The sequence below is a fragment of the Oncorhynchus keta genome, chromosome 24, assembly GCF_023373465.1.
Source record: "Oncorhynchus keta strain PuntledgeMale-10-30-2019 chromosome 24, Oket_V2, whole genome shotgun sequence".
NCBI classification, from domain to species: Eukaryota; Metazoa; Chordata; class Actinopteri; order Salmoniformes; family Salmonidae; genus Oncorhynchus; species Oncorhynchus keta.
Window position 1 is genome coordinate 40,252,564 of NC_068444.1, and position 17,072 is coordinate 40,269,635.

At 44.6% G+C, this 17,072-nt stretch overlaps 1 protein-coding gene across 1 annotated transcript in view; it reads right to left on the reverse strand.

Annotated features, from left to right (window-relative positions):
- LOC118357756 (ras-related protein Rab-26-like) overlaps positions 1 to 17,072 on the reverse strand; it is an 81,534-nt gene that overhangs the window by 63,012 nt on the left and 1,450 nt on the right. Inside the window, exon 2 of the mRNA XM_052478319.1 lies at positions 11,784 to 11,894. Coding sequence (XP_052334279.1) covers positions 11,784 to 11,894 — 111 coding nt within the window. The remainder of the gene's footprint in view (positions 1 to 11,783; positions 11,895 to 17,072) is intronic.

Below are 17,072 nucleotides of genomic sequence, written 5' to 3' on the forward strand. Positions count from 1 at the left end.
CACAAATTAACTATTAAGAAGGCACACCTGTTAATTAAAATGCATTCCAGGTGACTACCTCATGAAGCTGGTTGAGAGAATGCCAAGTGTGTGCAAAGCTGTCATCAAGACTGAAGAATCTCAAATGTAAAATATAATTTGTTTAAAACGTTTTTGGCTTCTACATGATTCCATATGCGTTATTTCATAGTTTTGATGTCTTCACTATTATTCTACAATGTAGAAAATAGTTGAAATAAAAACCGTTGAATGAGTAGGTGTTCTAAAACTTTTGACCGGTAGTGTAGCTGATATGGTTGACTTGCTTAAACAAATGTGGTTTCTACTGACAATTGGGATGTACAAACTATGGAATAAGGGGACGACAAGTGGATAAGATGCAATCCGTAATTTCGATTAAGACATTCATGAGCGACCTAGGACATAGTCAATATAACTATTTGTTCAGCACTTTTAAAATGTACTCTACACCAAGTCAGAACTGCAGGATAAATAAAGGGGGCATATAAGCAGACAATGAAAGCGCTTACAATATTCAAAGATTACATGTCTCTAAAACAGGCTACATGTGTACCACCAAGTCAGAACAGTAGGCAAAATTAAGAGGGGAAAATAGACCAAATTATTAGGGTGAGGCACATGGGCTACTAACAGCTAACTACATAACATTCACTAAGTATTACTTTCTTAGCTACAGTATACCTATCTCCCTGGCATATTACATCATTTAGGCAGCAGAATACAAGACATTTCTGGACTCACCATGTTGTGCTATGCTCACTTGAACAGGAAGGTGGTGTCATCAAACTTTATCACCAAAGTCTGGCATTCTCTGGATTTATGGTGCTTTCAAGACAACTGGGAACTCCGGGAAAAAAATGAGGTAAAATCATGATGACGTCAGTGATCGTCAGGTTGTAGCTCTAGAAAGAAGCCTGAGTTCCGGACTTACAATTCTGACTTACAAAACATATTTTCTCATTCGTAGTTCGTTTTTCCCCAAGTTCCCAGTTGTCCTGAACTCACTGAAGTCAAATTTCCCAGTTTCTGTTAACAGTTATTTGACAGCATGGCCAATGTTGAAGGTTTATCATTTTAAGCTTGGAAACGAGACCCTTAAAGCCAGACTTGGGACCACACAGCCACTCCACTGAATAGCAGGCTAGTGATTGCTTTGCCATGCGTGCAGTTAGCCACTCATTTATTTCAAACCACTCGTTGTTGAATTTGCGATTTCCAACATTTTGCGTAATGTTTATGTCCAATGGACCATGAGAACCGATACATTTTATCTCAAATTTCTATTCATTATTTCCATTCTTATGACAAGGACTAAAAATCATTTGCCAATAGATTGTCGGCTTGATTCATGATGATGACTGCTAGCTTGCTAGCTAAGATTTTGAAAGTATAATGTTGACATGATCAGTCAAATCAAAGCTACTATAGATATAATGTTATTTGATGTAATTTTATCTGTGGCCAATGACCTTGAGCCTTCTTGGATTGGCACTTCTAATGTAACCATATGGCAGCTCCCAAGGGGCTTGAATTTTTTAGCTCTACCCTTAGATTTAGCGATGATGTAGTGTCCCCATGTGTGACAGAATACCTAGCCAATCCCGGCGCAACTAGAGAACATTACCCAATCACAGCGCAACTATAGATCATTACCAACCCCTAGACTCTGTATGTTCTGCTGGCTGCCCCACCACCACAGAAAGCATTGAGCGAGGCTGAAACACTTGCATTTTGGAGCTGCCTTACTCAAGAAAGCAAAAAAAGACCATATTCGTATTATGCGGCTTTATTAACTCAATGATTTAAAATATATAGTTTTACATTGTTTGCAAATTGATATGTGACACGTATTAATGCCATAATAACATGCAAAACAGGCAAAATATGGGGCTCTGCCCCACCTTCCCTGAATGACGGGTTGCCACTGATTGTTTCTAATGAACCCTTTCATGGCATCCCACAGGAATCTATTATAATTCACAGACTCTTTGTTGAGGAGGATAAATTCATGTAAATCAGACCTGAATTGATTACAGAAATCAACATTTTCTAAGGGAGTGTAAGGGATTTCTTCCATTGACGGAGAGGCGGACCAAAGCACAGCGTGGTTGTTTTGATTCATGTTTTAATAAATCACTTCACATGAACAAACTAACAAAAACAAGAACCGTGAAAACCCAAAACAGCCCTATCTGGTGCAAAACACAGAGACAGGAACAATCACCCACAAACACACAGTGAAACCCAGGCTACCTAAGTGTGACTCTCAATCAGAGACAACTAATGACACCAGCCTCTGATTGAGAACCATACTAGGCCGAAACATAGAAATACCCCAAACCTAGAAAAGCAAACATAGACTGCCCACCCAACTCACGCCCTGACCATACTAAATAAATACAAAAGAAAGGAAATAAAGGTCAGAACGTGACAGGGAGTGAGATTAAATCTCCACCTTTGGGCACGTTTTATAGAATTGGTTACAGATCATTTGCATTTGTTTTTGTGACGACCAGACATAAACATTCACTACATATTTTCTATAAACCTTTATTCAACTAGTCAGTTCAGAACAAATTCTTATTTTCAATGACGGCCTAGGAACAGTGGGTTAACTGCCTTGTTCAGGGGCAGAACGACAATTGGAAGCACAGAATCATCTAGAATGTAATTGTATACTGTAGCATTAAGAATTCCCTTTCCTGGAAATAAGGGGCCAAGCCCGAACCATGAAAAACAGCCCCAGACCATTATTCCTCCTCCACCAAACTCTACAGTTGCCACTGTACATTCGGACAGGTAGCGTTTTCCTTGCATCCGCCAAACCCAGATTCATCCGTCGGACTGCCAGATTGTGAAACGTGATTCATCACACCAGAGAACGCACTGCTCCAGAGTCTAATTTTACATTTTTATTTGATCTTTATTTATTTAACTAGGCAAGTCAGTGAAGAGCAAATTCTTATTTACAATGACAGCCTACCCCAGCCAAACCCTAACCTGGACGACGCTGGGTCAATTGAGCCCTATGGGACTCCCAATCACAGCCGGTTGTGATACAGCCTGGGATCGAACCAGGGTCTGTAGTGTCGCCTCTAGCGCTGAGATGCAGTACCTTAGACTGCTGCGCCACTCAGGAGACCAATGGCAGTGAGCTTTACACCACTCCAGCCAAAGCTTGGCAATGCGTATGGTGATCTTTGTGTGCGGCTGCTCGTCCCTTGAAACCCATTTCATGAAGCTCCCGACGAACAGTTATTATGCTAATGTTGCTTTCAGAGGCAGTTTGGAACTCGGTAGTGGGTGTTGCAAACGAGGACAGACGTTTTTGACGCGCTAGGCGCTTCAGCACTCGGCGGTCCCATTCTGTGTGCTTGTGTGGCCAACCAGTACGCGGCTGAGCTGTTGTTGCAAGTCACTGACCTCTTCAGTAAGGCCATTCTACTGCCAATGTTTGTTTATGGAGATTGCATGGCTCTATGCTCGATTTCATACACCTGTCAGTAGCGGGTGTGGCTGAAATAGCAGAACCCCCTAATTTGAAGGGATGTCTACATACTTTGTCATGTATAGTGTGTGTACAATTTCCATCTTCTTGGACGTGCATGTGTGTGAAAGGCAAGCATGAATATTCCAACATGCAAACACAGCATTAACTAGCTTATTAGTATTATATCCTGTTTATTACAGCCATGTATTTTCTTGGCTGACATTTTTATGTCCTGAGACTTGTATGAATGTGCTGCACTTTTACAATATGTATTAAACCCATTTATATACTAGGTTGTTCGAGCTCTGAATGCTGATTGACTGAAAGCCGTGGCATATCAGACCGTATACCACGGGTATGACAAAACATTTATTTTTTATTCCTCTAATTACATTGGTAACCAGTTTATAATAAAAAAATAAGGCACCTCGGGAGTTTGTGATATAGGACCAATATACCACGGCTAAGGACTGTGTCCAGGCACTCCGCGTTGCGTCGTGCTAAGAGAAGCCCTTAGATGTGGTATATTGACCATATACCACACCTCCTCATGCCTTATTAATTAATTATAGCACAGGCTTCGTTAGAAAATAGCAAACACAAAATAAATGACAGCCTTGAACTACCAATAACCATCATCCTTTTCTGTAGATAACAGCCTATACGTTGAAGTCTTTGCTGACAGGACATATGTTTGAGGAAGCCTCAATAAAAGTCTCATTTTTCCTTAAAAAAAACTCTCCATGTTTTCCAACCTCCAGGCTAGGAGGGTTTAATGATAAAACCATGAATAAATCATTAAATGCATCTTTGAATAAATCTTTCAGTTCTACAGTATCATTAGGAGTGTGATTTCATATTTATTGAGACTGCAATGATTCAACAGCACCGTATTCTTCAGAGAAAAGAACACACTTTAAAATGAGCCATTTCTTTTCAATCCTTTTCCCATCTCCATCTCCACCTCTCCTCCCAGCAGAGCAAGTTAAGAGCGTGGTCTAATTGTGCACAGATCACCTCAGATTGCCACATTGCAATTATCCATGTCCCTGTGTGGTCACTGGTCAGTGAGTCCTGTCACACTACACAACACACAGAAGAGGTGTTGTGGCTCTGCTGGCCTCCTCGCTGACTGCACCGCTCCTTTAATGATTAGCTGATGTACTGCTGCTGCTGGGCGATACAGCACTAGAGGCTAGGGGGCTGGGAGAGAGGGGAGGTAGAGAGGAGATAGAGAGAGAGAGAGAGAGCGAAAAGACATCTGCTCAGAACGGGCAGCTGAAAGAGGGCCACTCCAAACCCCACATCTGAGCTACATTGGCCTCTCTCTCTCTCTCTCTCTCTCTCTCTCTCTCTCTCTCTCTCTCTCTCTCTCTCTCTCTCTCTCTCTCTCTCGATCTCCTAATATAGTGCATTGTTTTGCCTTTTAGCACTTTGTCTAATCGTTTTACTGCCAATCTTTCATTATCCCACCCTCTTCCTCCCATTCCCTCTTTCTCTTCACTCTCTAACATACTGTTGGAAACACATTTCAGCCCCCAACACAAACACACATCGATCTCTCCCTCTCCCTCTCCTTCCCTCAGAGGAGAAGGAAGGAAACTGAATGGTAAACTGCAGTTTAATAGCTCCCACACATGAGCAAGCACACTCCTGAGACATACCGACAACAACTGATATTAAAAATAAACCCAGAACTCCGTCTGCCAATGAAGGGAGAGATAAATCAATTCAACCAGCCGCCCATGCCGCCTTCCTCATATCCTAATGGCATCGGTGTGCTCGCTGCGCAAACACAGAATAAATATAGTGTATGAGTGTTATCAAGGGCATCCACACTTGAAACTGTCTGTGAGTCATTCACTTTACTCATTATGTTTCATCAAGAAGCCAAACAAATGAAGGAGGAAGAGGAGGAGAGAAAGTTAATAAACAGATATATTGAGGAGAAGTGTTATTGTTCTCTCCGTCACTGTGTGTGTATCATTTGCAGTGGTGTAAAGGACTTAAGTAAAAAGACTTAGTAGTTTTTTGGGGTATCTGTATTTTACTATTTAGCTTTTTTGACTACTTTTACTTTTACTTCACCACATTCCTAAAGAAAATAATGTACTTTTTACTCCATACATTTTCCCTGACACCCAAAAATACTCATTACATTTTGACAGGAAAATGGTCCAGTTCACGCGCTTGTCAAGAGAACATCTCTGGTCATCCCTACTGACTCTGATCTGGCGGACCCGGTAAACACAAACGCTTTGTTTATAAATTAGTGTCTGTGTTGGAGTGTGCCCCTGGCTATGTGTAAATAAAATGTATTTATACTTTCACTTTTACTTTTGTATACTGAAGTATATTTTTGCAATTACATTTACATTTACATTACATTTAAGTCATTTAGCAGACGCTCTTATCCAGAGCGACTTACAAATTGGTGCATACACCTTATGACAACCAGTGGAACAGCCACTTGCATCTAAATCTTGTTGGGGGGGAAGGGGGGGTGAGAAGGATTACTTACCCTTACTTACCCTATCCTAGGTATTCCTTGAAGAGGTGGGGTTTCAGGTGTCTCCGGAAGGTGGTGATTGACTCCGCTGTCCTGGCGTCGTGAGGGAGTTTGTTCCACCATTGGGGGGCCAGAGCAGCGAACAGTTTTGACTGGGCTGAGCGGGAACTGTACTTCCTCAGTGGTAGGGAGGCGAGCAGGCCAGAGGTGGATGAACGCAGTGCCCTTGTTTGGGTGTAGGGCCTGATCAAAGCCTGGAGGTACTGAGGTGCCGTTCCCCTCACAGCTCCGTAGGCGAGCACCATGGTCTTGTAGCGGATGCGAGCTTCAACTGGAAGCCAGTGGAGAGAGCGGAGGAGCGGGGTGACGTGAGAGAACTTGGGAAGGTTGAACACCAGACGGGCTGCGGCGTTCTGGATGAGTTGTAGGGGTTTAATGGCACAGGCAGGGAGCCCGGCCAACAGCGAGTTGCAGTAATCAAGACGGGAGATGACAAGTGCCTGGATTAGGACCTGCGCCGCTTCCTGTGTGAGGCAGGGTCGTACTCTGCGGATGTTGTAGAGCATGAACCTACAGGAACGGGACACCGCCTTGATGTTAGTTGAGAACGTCAGGGTGTTGTCCAGGATCACGCCAAGGTTCTTAGCGCTCTGGGAGGAGGACACAATGGAGTTGTCAACCGTGATGGCGAGATCATGGAACGGGCAGTCCTTCCCCGGGAGGAAGAGGAGCTCCGTCTTGCTGAGGTTCAGCTTGAGGTGGTGATCCGTCATCCACACTGATATGTCTGCCAGACATGCAGAGATGCGATTCGCCACCTGGTCATCAGAAGGGGGAAAGGAGAAGATTAATTGTGTGTCGTCTGCATAGCAATGATAGGAGAGACCATGTGAGGTTATGACAGAGCCAAGTGACTTGGTGTATAGCGAGAATAAGAGAGGGCCTAGAACAGAGCCCTGGGGACACCAGTGGTGAGAGCGCGTGGTGAGGAGACAGATTCTCGCCACGCCACCTGGTAGGAGCGACCTGTCAGGTAGGACGCAATCCAAGCGTGGGCCGCGCCGGAGATGCCCAACTCGGAGAGGGTGGAGAGGAGGATCTGATGGTTCACAGTATCGAAGGCAGCCGATAGGTCTAGAAGGATGAGAGCAGAGGAGAGAGAGTTAGCTTTAGCAGTGCGGAGCGCCTCCGTGATACAGAGAAGAGCAGTCTCAGTTGAATGACTAGTCTTGAAACCTGACTGATTTGGATCAAGAAGGTCATTCTGAGAGAGATAGCGGTAGAGCTGGCCAAGGACGGCACGCTCAAGAGTTTTGGAGAGAAAAGAGAGAAGGGATACTGGTCTGTAGTTGTTGACATCGGAGGGATCGAGTGTAGGTTTTTTCAGAAGGGGTGCAACTCTCGCTCTCTTGAAGACGGGAGGGACGTAGCCAGCGGTCAGGGATGAGTTGATGAGCGAGGTGAGGTAAGGGAGAAGGTCTCCGGAAATGGTCTGGAGAAGAGAGGAGGGGATAGGGTCAAGCGGGCAGGTTGTTGGGCGGCCGGCCGTCACAAGACGCTTTGAGAGATTTCATCTGGAGAGAGGGGAGAAAGAGGTCAGAGCATAGGGTAGGGGAGTGTGAGCAGAACCAGCGGTGTCGTTTGACTTAGCAAACGAGGATCGGATGTCATCGACCTTCTTTTCAAAATGGTTGACGAAGTCATCTGCAGAGAGGGAGGAGGGAGGGGGAGGATTCAGGAGGGAGGAGAAGGTGGCAAAGAGCTTCCTAGGGTTAGAGGCGGATGCTTGGAATTTAGAATGGTAGAAAGTGGCTTTAGCAGCAGAGACAGAGGAGGAAAATGTAGAGAGGAGGGAGTGAAAGGATGCCAGGTCCGCAGGGAGGCGAGTTTTCCTCCATTTCCGCTCGGCTGCCCGGAGCCCTGTTCTGTGAGCTCGCAATGAGTCGTCGAGCCACGGAGCGGGAGGGAGGACCGAGCCGGCCTGGAGGATAGGGGACATAGGGAGTCAAAGGATGCAGTAAGGGAGGAGAGGAGGGTTGAGGAGGCAGAATCAGGAGATAGGTTGGAGAAAGTTTGAGCAGAGGGAAGAGAAGATAGGATGGAAGAGGAGAGAGTAGCGGGGGAGAGAGAGCGAAGGTTGGGACGGCGCGATACCATCCGAGTAGGGGCAGTGTGGGAAGTGTTGGATGAGAGCGAGAGGGAAAAGGATACAAGGTAGTGGTCGGAGACTTGGAGGGGAGTTGCAATGAGGTTAGTGGAAGAACAGCATCTAGTAAAGATGAGGTCAAGCGTATTGCCTGCCTTGTGAGTAGGGGGGAAGGTGAGAGGGTGAGGTCAAAAGAGGAGAGGAGTGGAAAGAAGGAGGCAGAGAGGAATGAGTCAAAGGTAGACGTGGGGAGGTTAAAGTCGCCCAGAACTGTGAGAGGTGAGCCGTCCTCAGGAAAGGAGCTTATCAAGGCATCAAGCTCATTGATGAACTCTCCGAGGGAACCTGGAGGGCGATAAATGATAAGGATGTTAAGCTTGAAAGGGCTGGTAACTGTGACAGCATGGAATTCAAAGGAGGCAATAGACAGATGGGTAAGGGAGAAAGAGAGAAAGACCACTTGGGAGAGATGAGGATCCCGGTGCCACCACCCCGCTGACCAGAAGCTCTCGGGGTGTGCGAGAACACGTGGGCGGACGAGGAGAGAGCAGTAGGAGTAGCAGTGTTATCTGTGGTGATCCATGTTTCCGTCAGTGCCAAGAAGTCAAGGGACTGGAGGGAGGCATAGGCTGAGATGAACTCTGCCTTGTTGGCCGCAGATTGGCAGTTCCAGAGGCTACCAGAGACCTGGAACTCCACGTGGGTCGTACGCGCTGGGACCACCAGGTTAGGGTGGTCGCGGCCACGCGGTGTGGAGCGTTTGTATGATCTGTGCAGAGAGGAGAGAACAGGGATAGACAGACACATAGTTGACAGGCTACAGAAAAGGCTACGCTAATGCAAGGAAATTGGAATGACAAGCGGACTACACGTCTCGAATGTTCAGAAAGTTGCTTACGTAGCAAGAATCTTATTGACTAAAATGATTAAAATGATACAGTACTGCTAAAGTAGGCTAGCTGGCAGTAGCTGCGTTGTTGACACTACACTAATCAAGTCGTTCCGTTGAGTGTAATAATTCTACAGTGCTGCTATTCGGGGGCCAGCTGGCTAGCTAGCAGTGTTGTTTACGTTACGTTGAGTTAAAAGAACGACAATAGCTGGCTAGCTAACCTACTTTTGATACTATAAATATATTTAAAACCAAATACTTTTAGACTTTTACTCGAGTAGTATTTTACTGGGTGACTTTCACTTTGAGTCATTTTCTACTATTCTTTACTTTTACTCAAGTATGATATTTGAGTACTTTTTCCACCACTGATCCTTTGTGCTTCTGTCTCACTGACCTCTTTCCACTTGTAATAAGTACCGAACTGAACTGAACTGTCCGGGCTTTAAACAGGTTCCGTTCCGTGCTGCTTCTGTACACGTTGTATTTAGTAAGGTAGGATGTCTTAACTATACGGATCAAAAATATAAACGCAACATATAAAGTGTTGGTCCCATGAAACCATCACAGGTTTCAACTGTACCGGGCAGTTGTGACGAGATCCTGAGGCCCATTGTTGTGCCATTCCCTTCATGTTTCAGCATGATAATACAAAGCCCCCATGTCGCAAGGATCTTTACACAATTCCTGAAAGCTGAAAGTGCCCCAGTTCTTCCATGGCCTGCATACTCACCAGACATGTCACCCTTTGAGCATGTTTGGGATGCTCTGGATCGACGTATGGCAGCGTGTTCCAGTTCCCACCAATATCCAGCAACTTCGCATAGCCATTGAAGAGGAGTGGGACAACATTCCACAGGCCACAATCAACAGCCTGATCAACCCTATGCGAAGGAGATGTGTCACGCTGCATGAGGCAAATGGTGGTCACACCAGACACTGACTGGTTTTCTGAGCCACACCCCTACTTTTTTTACGGTATCTGTGACCAACAGATATATATCTATATTCCCAGTCATGTGAAATCCATTGATTAGGGCTTCATGAATGTATTTCAATTGACTGATTTCCTTGTAGTAAGTGCAATTTAGTCAAATCTTTGAAATTGTTGCATTTTGTGTTTATATTTTTGTTCAGTGTAGTTTCAGCAAATGGGAAAACATACAAACCCCAGGGGTGGAACTGGTGGTACAGTTTGGATGGAAAAGGGTATTAGTGTCCATAAGCAATGGTCACCAGGGCTGTAACCAGGTTTTGAATTTTGGTGAGGTCCGTAAGGGGTAAGTGTCCCTCAGGACATTTTTTGAAAGTTGAAGCTCATTTGCTGCATTTCTATACAATTACAAACATTTAAAATGCAATTTGGAGAACGGCAAAGACAAGCAAAAATGACTCCAGCCATTATCACCTTGGCTGCTGTAGGTTCCTTCATCTCAGTCAAATCTACAAACACTTTGCGTCGACGCCTACTTTGAGTCGACTCCGAGCTGGGGTAGTTTGTTTCACGTGCCGTGAGAGGGCGGAGTTAGCTGTTTGAGAGAGTGGTGAATGTGCTGCTAAAAATCCTGAGGACGCAGGTGAACATAACGAACAAATCACTGTTCATAATTCCACTCATTCGCAAAGAGGCAGGTGCGATTGGAGCTCTGTCCGATCAAGAATATAAGCATTCTGATCTTTGATCAACGCTGGGAGCAATATTTAGATGTTGACCCATAATTTTGTTTCTTTATTGTGTACAAAATCTATATACGTTTTATTTTTTTATGAAAACATTACCAAGGCCCGGATCTCGGTGTCCTCATAACGTAGTTACAGCCCCAAGTGGTCATCATGGAAAAAAAGAAACATCTTAGGAGGGAAAATGTATTAAATTGAAGATAAGTTAATTGAATAAACAAATGTATATGCAGTAGTAGAACCTCCGAGTAGACAACATGAGCTTGAGAGCCTTTATGCAGAAAGGATTCATGTTTTTTTTTTACAGATCAAGGACAGCTTGGATGGGAAAATGGGAAAAGTGAACAAGATTTTTTTTCTTAGGTTGAACCAAGGAAATCATCGTAAGAAAAGTGCCATCAAACCGCATTCCTTTGAAAGGTTTAATTTATTATCACCCAACCAGACATTACAGGAGCAAGTACAATATTTGAGTATCATTTTTTTTTCGTTTGAGGAAACGCTAACCCCGTTAACAGAACTTCACTAGCATCTTCTTCCCGGTGGACATGCTTGGCATCCACATCCTAGAAATAATGAAGGATCATGTGAAGGACAACTTTGATTTGAATCTAGCCAAAATTGACGAAATACTATTGCCGTGGAAACTGTGATAAACACCTTAATTGTCTCTCAGTTGATCGATCACTTCCATCTTTCAGCAGTTTCGAGACAAGATATTTTAGTGTACATGGAATAGTAAACCAGAAAAGGTCAAAAGGAAATATATCTATGACACGTATGACAATGGAGGCCTGAACCTAAAGAATATTGAAGCCTTGAATCAATATCTGAACTGCTATTGGATCTCGTGAAATCTTAAAAAAGGCAAAACCCACTTTTCAATTCCAGAATATCCTTTTATACATTTGAAGTCTTTGCACTTTACTTGGTTCCTGCAGGATTTCTCAATGGACATATTCCGCATTCTTCAAATAATCAATCCCGTGTATGTGTGGTGTGGTGTGTGTGTGCAAGTGAGAGTGTGAGTGTGGTGTCTACTCACCCTGAAGTCAATGCCCACAGTAGAAATAAAGCTGCCGGCCAAGAAAGCTCCGTCCTTGAAGCGAACCAGCAGGCAAGTCTTCCCTACACCTGAGTCTCCCACCAGCATCACCTGTAGAGAGACACAAATGACTTCATTTTATGTTCTCATGGTCCCTTGAAAGATTATCCACATTGTCGGGCTTGTACACTGCCTGTACACCCAGAGTGAGAGCGAGAGAGCGCTTGAGCGAGAGAGAGATGGAGACAGAGAGACGGACAGAGACAGAGACAACGAGAGAGAGAGAGAGACAGAAACCGACGGATGGAGACAAAGAGACAAAGCGAAAGACAGACCCGAAAAAACGGCGGATACATCTCCATCTGCTGAGCACCTCCATCTCCTCTGAATCCCAATGGCATTGTGCTCAGTAGTGAAGGTCAATGATCACCACACCATGTAGCTTTACGACACACAGTGAGGTGATTTGTCTAAGTCTGGGTAATGAGTCTGTGTCTGTCTGAGAAATCACCTAACCTGCCGTCAGACCTCCATATCTGACACGAATCACTGTCTACCTCAGACTTCTTTCCCTCTTAGTGTGGCAAACTCACTCTATTAAACTGTAAGTCAAGGCCAGGGGAGACCAGAATAGGAGGATCAACGATAAAGGGGAGACTCGGTGTGTGTGTGTGTGTGTGTGTGTGTGTGTGTGTGTGTGTGTGTGTGTGTGTGTGTGTGTGTGCGTGCCTGTTTGCATATGCGTGGGAAGTGTAGTTCAGACTGTGCTCAAACAGCTCAGAGGGACAAATGAATTCAGGAGTTCAGTTCACATAAAAATACACAGCTACAGAGTAAACAAGCTGGCATCTGAGCGAAGCACTCACTCTCACATCAAAGAGAAAGACTGAAGTCTGCATCCTATGGGAGCGATCTGGGAAAGAGGTGGGAAGAACAGGGGGCACCGGAACTGAAGAGGGGGCATGGGGCAATACTAGGCTAATTTTCCAGTGTTCTCAAGTTGGTTATTGTAGTATCGCAGTGCAGTTTAGCTGTGGAGGCCATAGAACTTGACTTGAGAATTGATTTTAGAGTAAGTTTAGGTTTAAGCAATAAGCCACAAGGAGGTGTGGTATATGGCCAATATCCCACTGTTAAGGGCTATTCTTATGCACAACTCAACAGGGCTTGTACCTTTATTTAATTAGGTCTAAGTCAGTTAAGAACAAATTCTTAGTTTCAATGACAGCCTAGGAACAGTGGGTTAACTGCCTGTTCAGGGGCAGAACAACAGATTTGTACCTTGTCAGCTCGGGGATTTGAACTTGCAACCTTTCGGTTACTAGTCCAACACTCTAACCACTAGGCTACACTGCCCCCCTTAGCCATGGTATATTGGTCATATACCACAAATCCCAGAGGTACCTTATTGCAATTAAAAACTGTTTACCAACATAATTAGAGCAGTAAAAATAATATATCAGGCCATATACCCATGGCATACTAATATATCATGCTTGTCAGCCAATTGGCATTCATTGCTCGAACCACCCAGTTTATAATGAGAAATAAAGGTTTGACCTGGATATGCACACTAGATCCTATGCATCCTTGGAAATGACACTTTTCCACATACACACCCCACCCCCCACCCCCTCACCCCCCCCCACACACACACACACAACCAGATGGCATGAGCACAACGCAGGCATGATACAACGAGGCAACACTCACGTTCAGCTACTACAGTAATCTGAATGTATAAATGATTGATGAGTCAAACACTTTCCGATGCCAGGCTCATAATCCCTTATGTGGTGTGGGGTGGGATGGTGTGGTGCGTAGCATGTCAGTGTTTGTTCTTGTCCCATTGTGCATGTTTGAGTGCTGCTTTGGCAGTGGCACACGCTTGTCTCCCATATCCTTGTTGACACAGCTGTGGCCCAGGAGTTGACAATACAGTTGTTAATGTCAGTTCATTATGCAGTGTAATGTAACAAAACATCCATAACAATCATTAGGCAAATGTCATGTGCCTTGGTTCTAAAATGTCTTGATTTATTTTAACCTTAAAAATAAAAAAAAGGATATCCCTACCAGCCAAAACCTCGCTAATCCGGACGACGCTAGGCCAATTGTGCGTCGCCCCACGGACCTCCCGGTCGAGGCCGGCTGCGACAGAGCCTGGGCGCGAACCCAGAGTCTCTGGTGGCACAGCTAGCGCTGCAGTGCCCTAGACCACTGTGCAACCCGGGAGGTCTTTAGTTGAACCTTTTGATGATATTGAGGCTGGTCAGAATGTTTGCTTTTATATTCAAATAACACCATAACAACCATATATATATATATATACACTGCTAAAAAAATAAAGGGAACACTAAAATAACACATCCTAGATTTGAATGAATGAAATATTCTTATTAAATACTTTTTTCTTTACATAGTTGAATGTGCTGACAACAAAATCACACAAAAATTATCAATGGAAATCAAATGTATCAACCCATGGAGGTCTGGATTTGGAGTCACACTCAAAATTAAAGTGGAAAACCACACTACAGGCTGATCCAACTTTGATGTAATGTCCTTAAAACAAGTCAAAATGAGGCTCAGTAGTGTGTGTTGCCTCCAAGTGCCTGTATGACCTCCCTACAACGCCTGGGCATGCTCCTGATGAGGTGGCAGATGGTCTCCTGAGGGATCTCCTCCCAGACCTGAACTAAAGCATCCACCAACTCCTGGACAGTCTGTGGTGCAACGTGGCGTTGGTGGATGGAGCGAGACATGATGTCCCAGATGTGCTCAATTGGATTCAGGTCTGGGGAACAGCGGGCCAGTCCATAGCATCAATGCCTTCCTCTTGCAGGAACTGCTGACACACTCCAGCCACATGAGGTCTAGCATTGTCTTGCATTAGGAGGAAACCAGGGCCAACCGCACCAGCATATGGTCTCACAAGGGGTCTGAGGATCTCATCTCGGTACCTAAAAGCAGTCAGGCGAGCACATGGAGGGCTGTGCGGCCCCCCAAAGAAATGCCACCCCACACCATGACTAACCCACCGCCAAACCGGTCATGCTGGAGGATGTTGAAGGCAGAAGAACGTTCTCCAAGGCGTCTCCAGACTGTCACGTCTGTCAGCAGTGTGAACCTGCTTTCATCTGTGAAGAGCACAGGGCGCCAGTGGCGAATTTGCCAATCTTGGTGTTCTCTGGCAAATGAAAAACGTCCTGCATGGTGTTGGGCTGTAAGCACAACCCCCACCTGTGGACGTCGGGCCCTCATACCACCCTCATGGAGTCTGTTTCTGACCGTTTGAGCAGACACATGCACATTTGTGGCCTGCTGGAGGTCATTTTGCAGGGCTCTGGCAGTGCTCCTCCTGCTTCTCCTTGCACAAAGGCGGAGGTAGCGGTCCTGCTGCTGGGTTGTTGCCCTCCTACGTCCTCCTCCACGTCTCCTGATGTACTGTCTTCTGGTAGCGCCTCCATGCTCTGGACACTACGCTGACAGACACAGCAAACCTTCTTGCCACAGCTCGCATTGATGTGCCATCCTGGATGAGCTGCACTACCTGAGCCACTTGTGTGGGTTGTAGACTCCGTCTCATGCTACCACTAGAGTGAAAGCACCGCCAGCATTCAAAAGTGACCAAAACATCTGCCAGGAAGCATAGGAACTGAGAAGTGGTCTGTGGTTCCCACCTGCAGAACCACTCCTTTATTGGGGGTGTCTTGCTAATTGCCTATAATTTCCACCTGTTGTCTATTCCATTTGCACAACAGCATGTGAAATTTATTGTCAGTCAGTGTTGCTTCCAAAGTGGACAGTTTGATTTCACAGAAGTGTGATTGACTTGGAGTTACATTGTGTTGTTTAAGTGTTCCCTTGAATTTTTTGAGCAGTGTATATATATATATATATTTATATATGTACTGTATATATATACTGTATATACTGAATATATGAATAAAACGTTTTTAAGAAATGCATTTTTTTTAACAATCTGAAATATCACATTTACATAAGTATTCAGGCCCTTTACTCAGTAGTTTGTTGAAGCATCTTTGGCAGCGACTACAGCCTCGAGTCTTTTGGGGAATGACATGACAAGCTTGGCACACCTGTATTTGGGGAGTTTCTCCCATTATTCACCACAGATCCTCTCAAGCTCTATCAGGTTGGATGGGGAGAGTTGCTGCACAGCAATTTTCAGGTCTCTCCAGAGATGTTTGATTGAGTTCAAGTCCTGTGCCACGTTTCCTCCAGACGTGAAGCTTGGCATTCAGGCCAACGAGTTTAATCTTGGTTTCATCAAGCCTTGTTTCTCATGGTCTGAGAGTCTTTAGGTGCCTTTTTACAAACTCCAAGCAGGCTGTCATGTGCTTTTTACTGAGGAGTGGCTTCCGTCTGGCCACTCTACCATAAAGGCCTGATTGGTGGAGTGCTGCAGAGATGTGTGTCCTTCTGGAAGGTTCTCCCATCTCCACAGAGGACCTCTAGAGCTCTGTCAGAGTGACCATCGGACCAAGGACCTTCTCCCCAGTTTGCTCAGTTTGGCTGGGCAGCCAGCTCTAGGAAGAAACTTTGTGGTTCCAAAATTCTTACATGTAAGAATGATGGAGGCCACTGTGTTCTTGGGGACCTTCAATGCTGTAGAAATGTTTTGGTACCCTTCCTCAGATCTGTGCCTCGACACAATCCTGTCTCGAAGCTCTACGGACAATTCCTTTGACCTCATGGCTTGGTTTTTGCTCTGAAATGCAACGTGAACAGTGGGACCTTATATAGACAGGTGTGTGCCTTTCCAAATCATGTCCAATCAATTGAAATTACCACAGGTGAACTCCAATCAAGTTGTAGAAACATCTCACGGATGATCAATGGAAACAGGATGCACCTGACCTCAATTTTGAGTCTCATAGCAAACGGTCTGAATACTTTCTGTTTCAAATTTTTCATAAATTTGCAAACAGAAATTTCTTAACACCTGTCTCCACTTTGTCATAATGGGGTATTGTGTGTAGATTGCTGATTAATGTTTTTTATTAAATCCGTTTTAGGTTCAGGCTGTAACATAACAAGATGTGGAAAAAGTCAAGGGGTCTGAATACTTTCCAAAGGGATTGTATGTATATATATATATATAATTGAGAGACACTGATGTCTGAATAGTTTCCAAATGCATTGTATGTATATATATATATATATATATATATATATATATATATATATATATATATATATATATATATACATACATAATTGAGAGACACTGATGTAATCAGAATAAATGAATGTAATTGAATA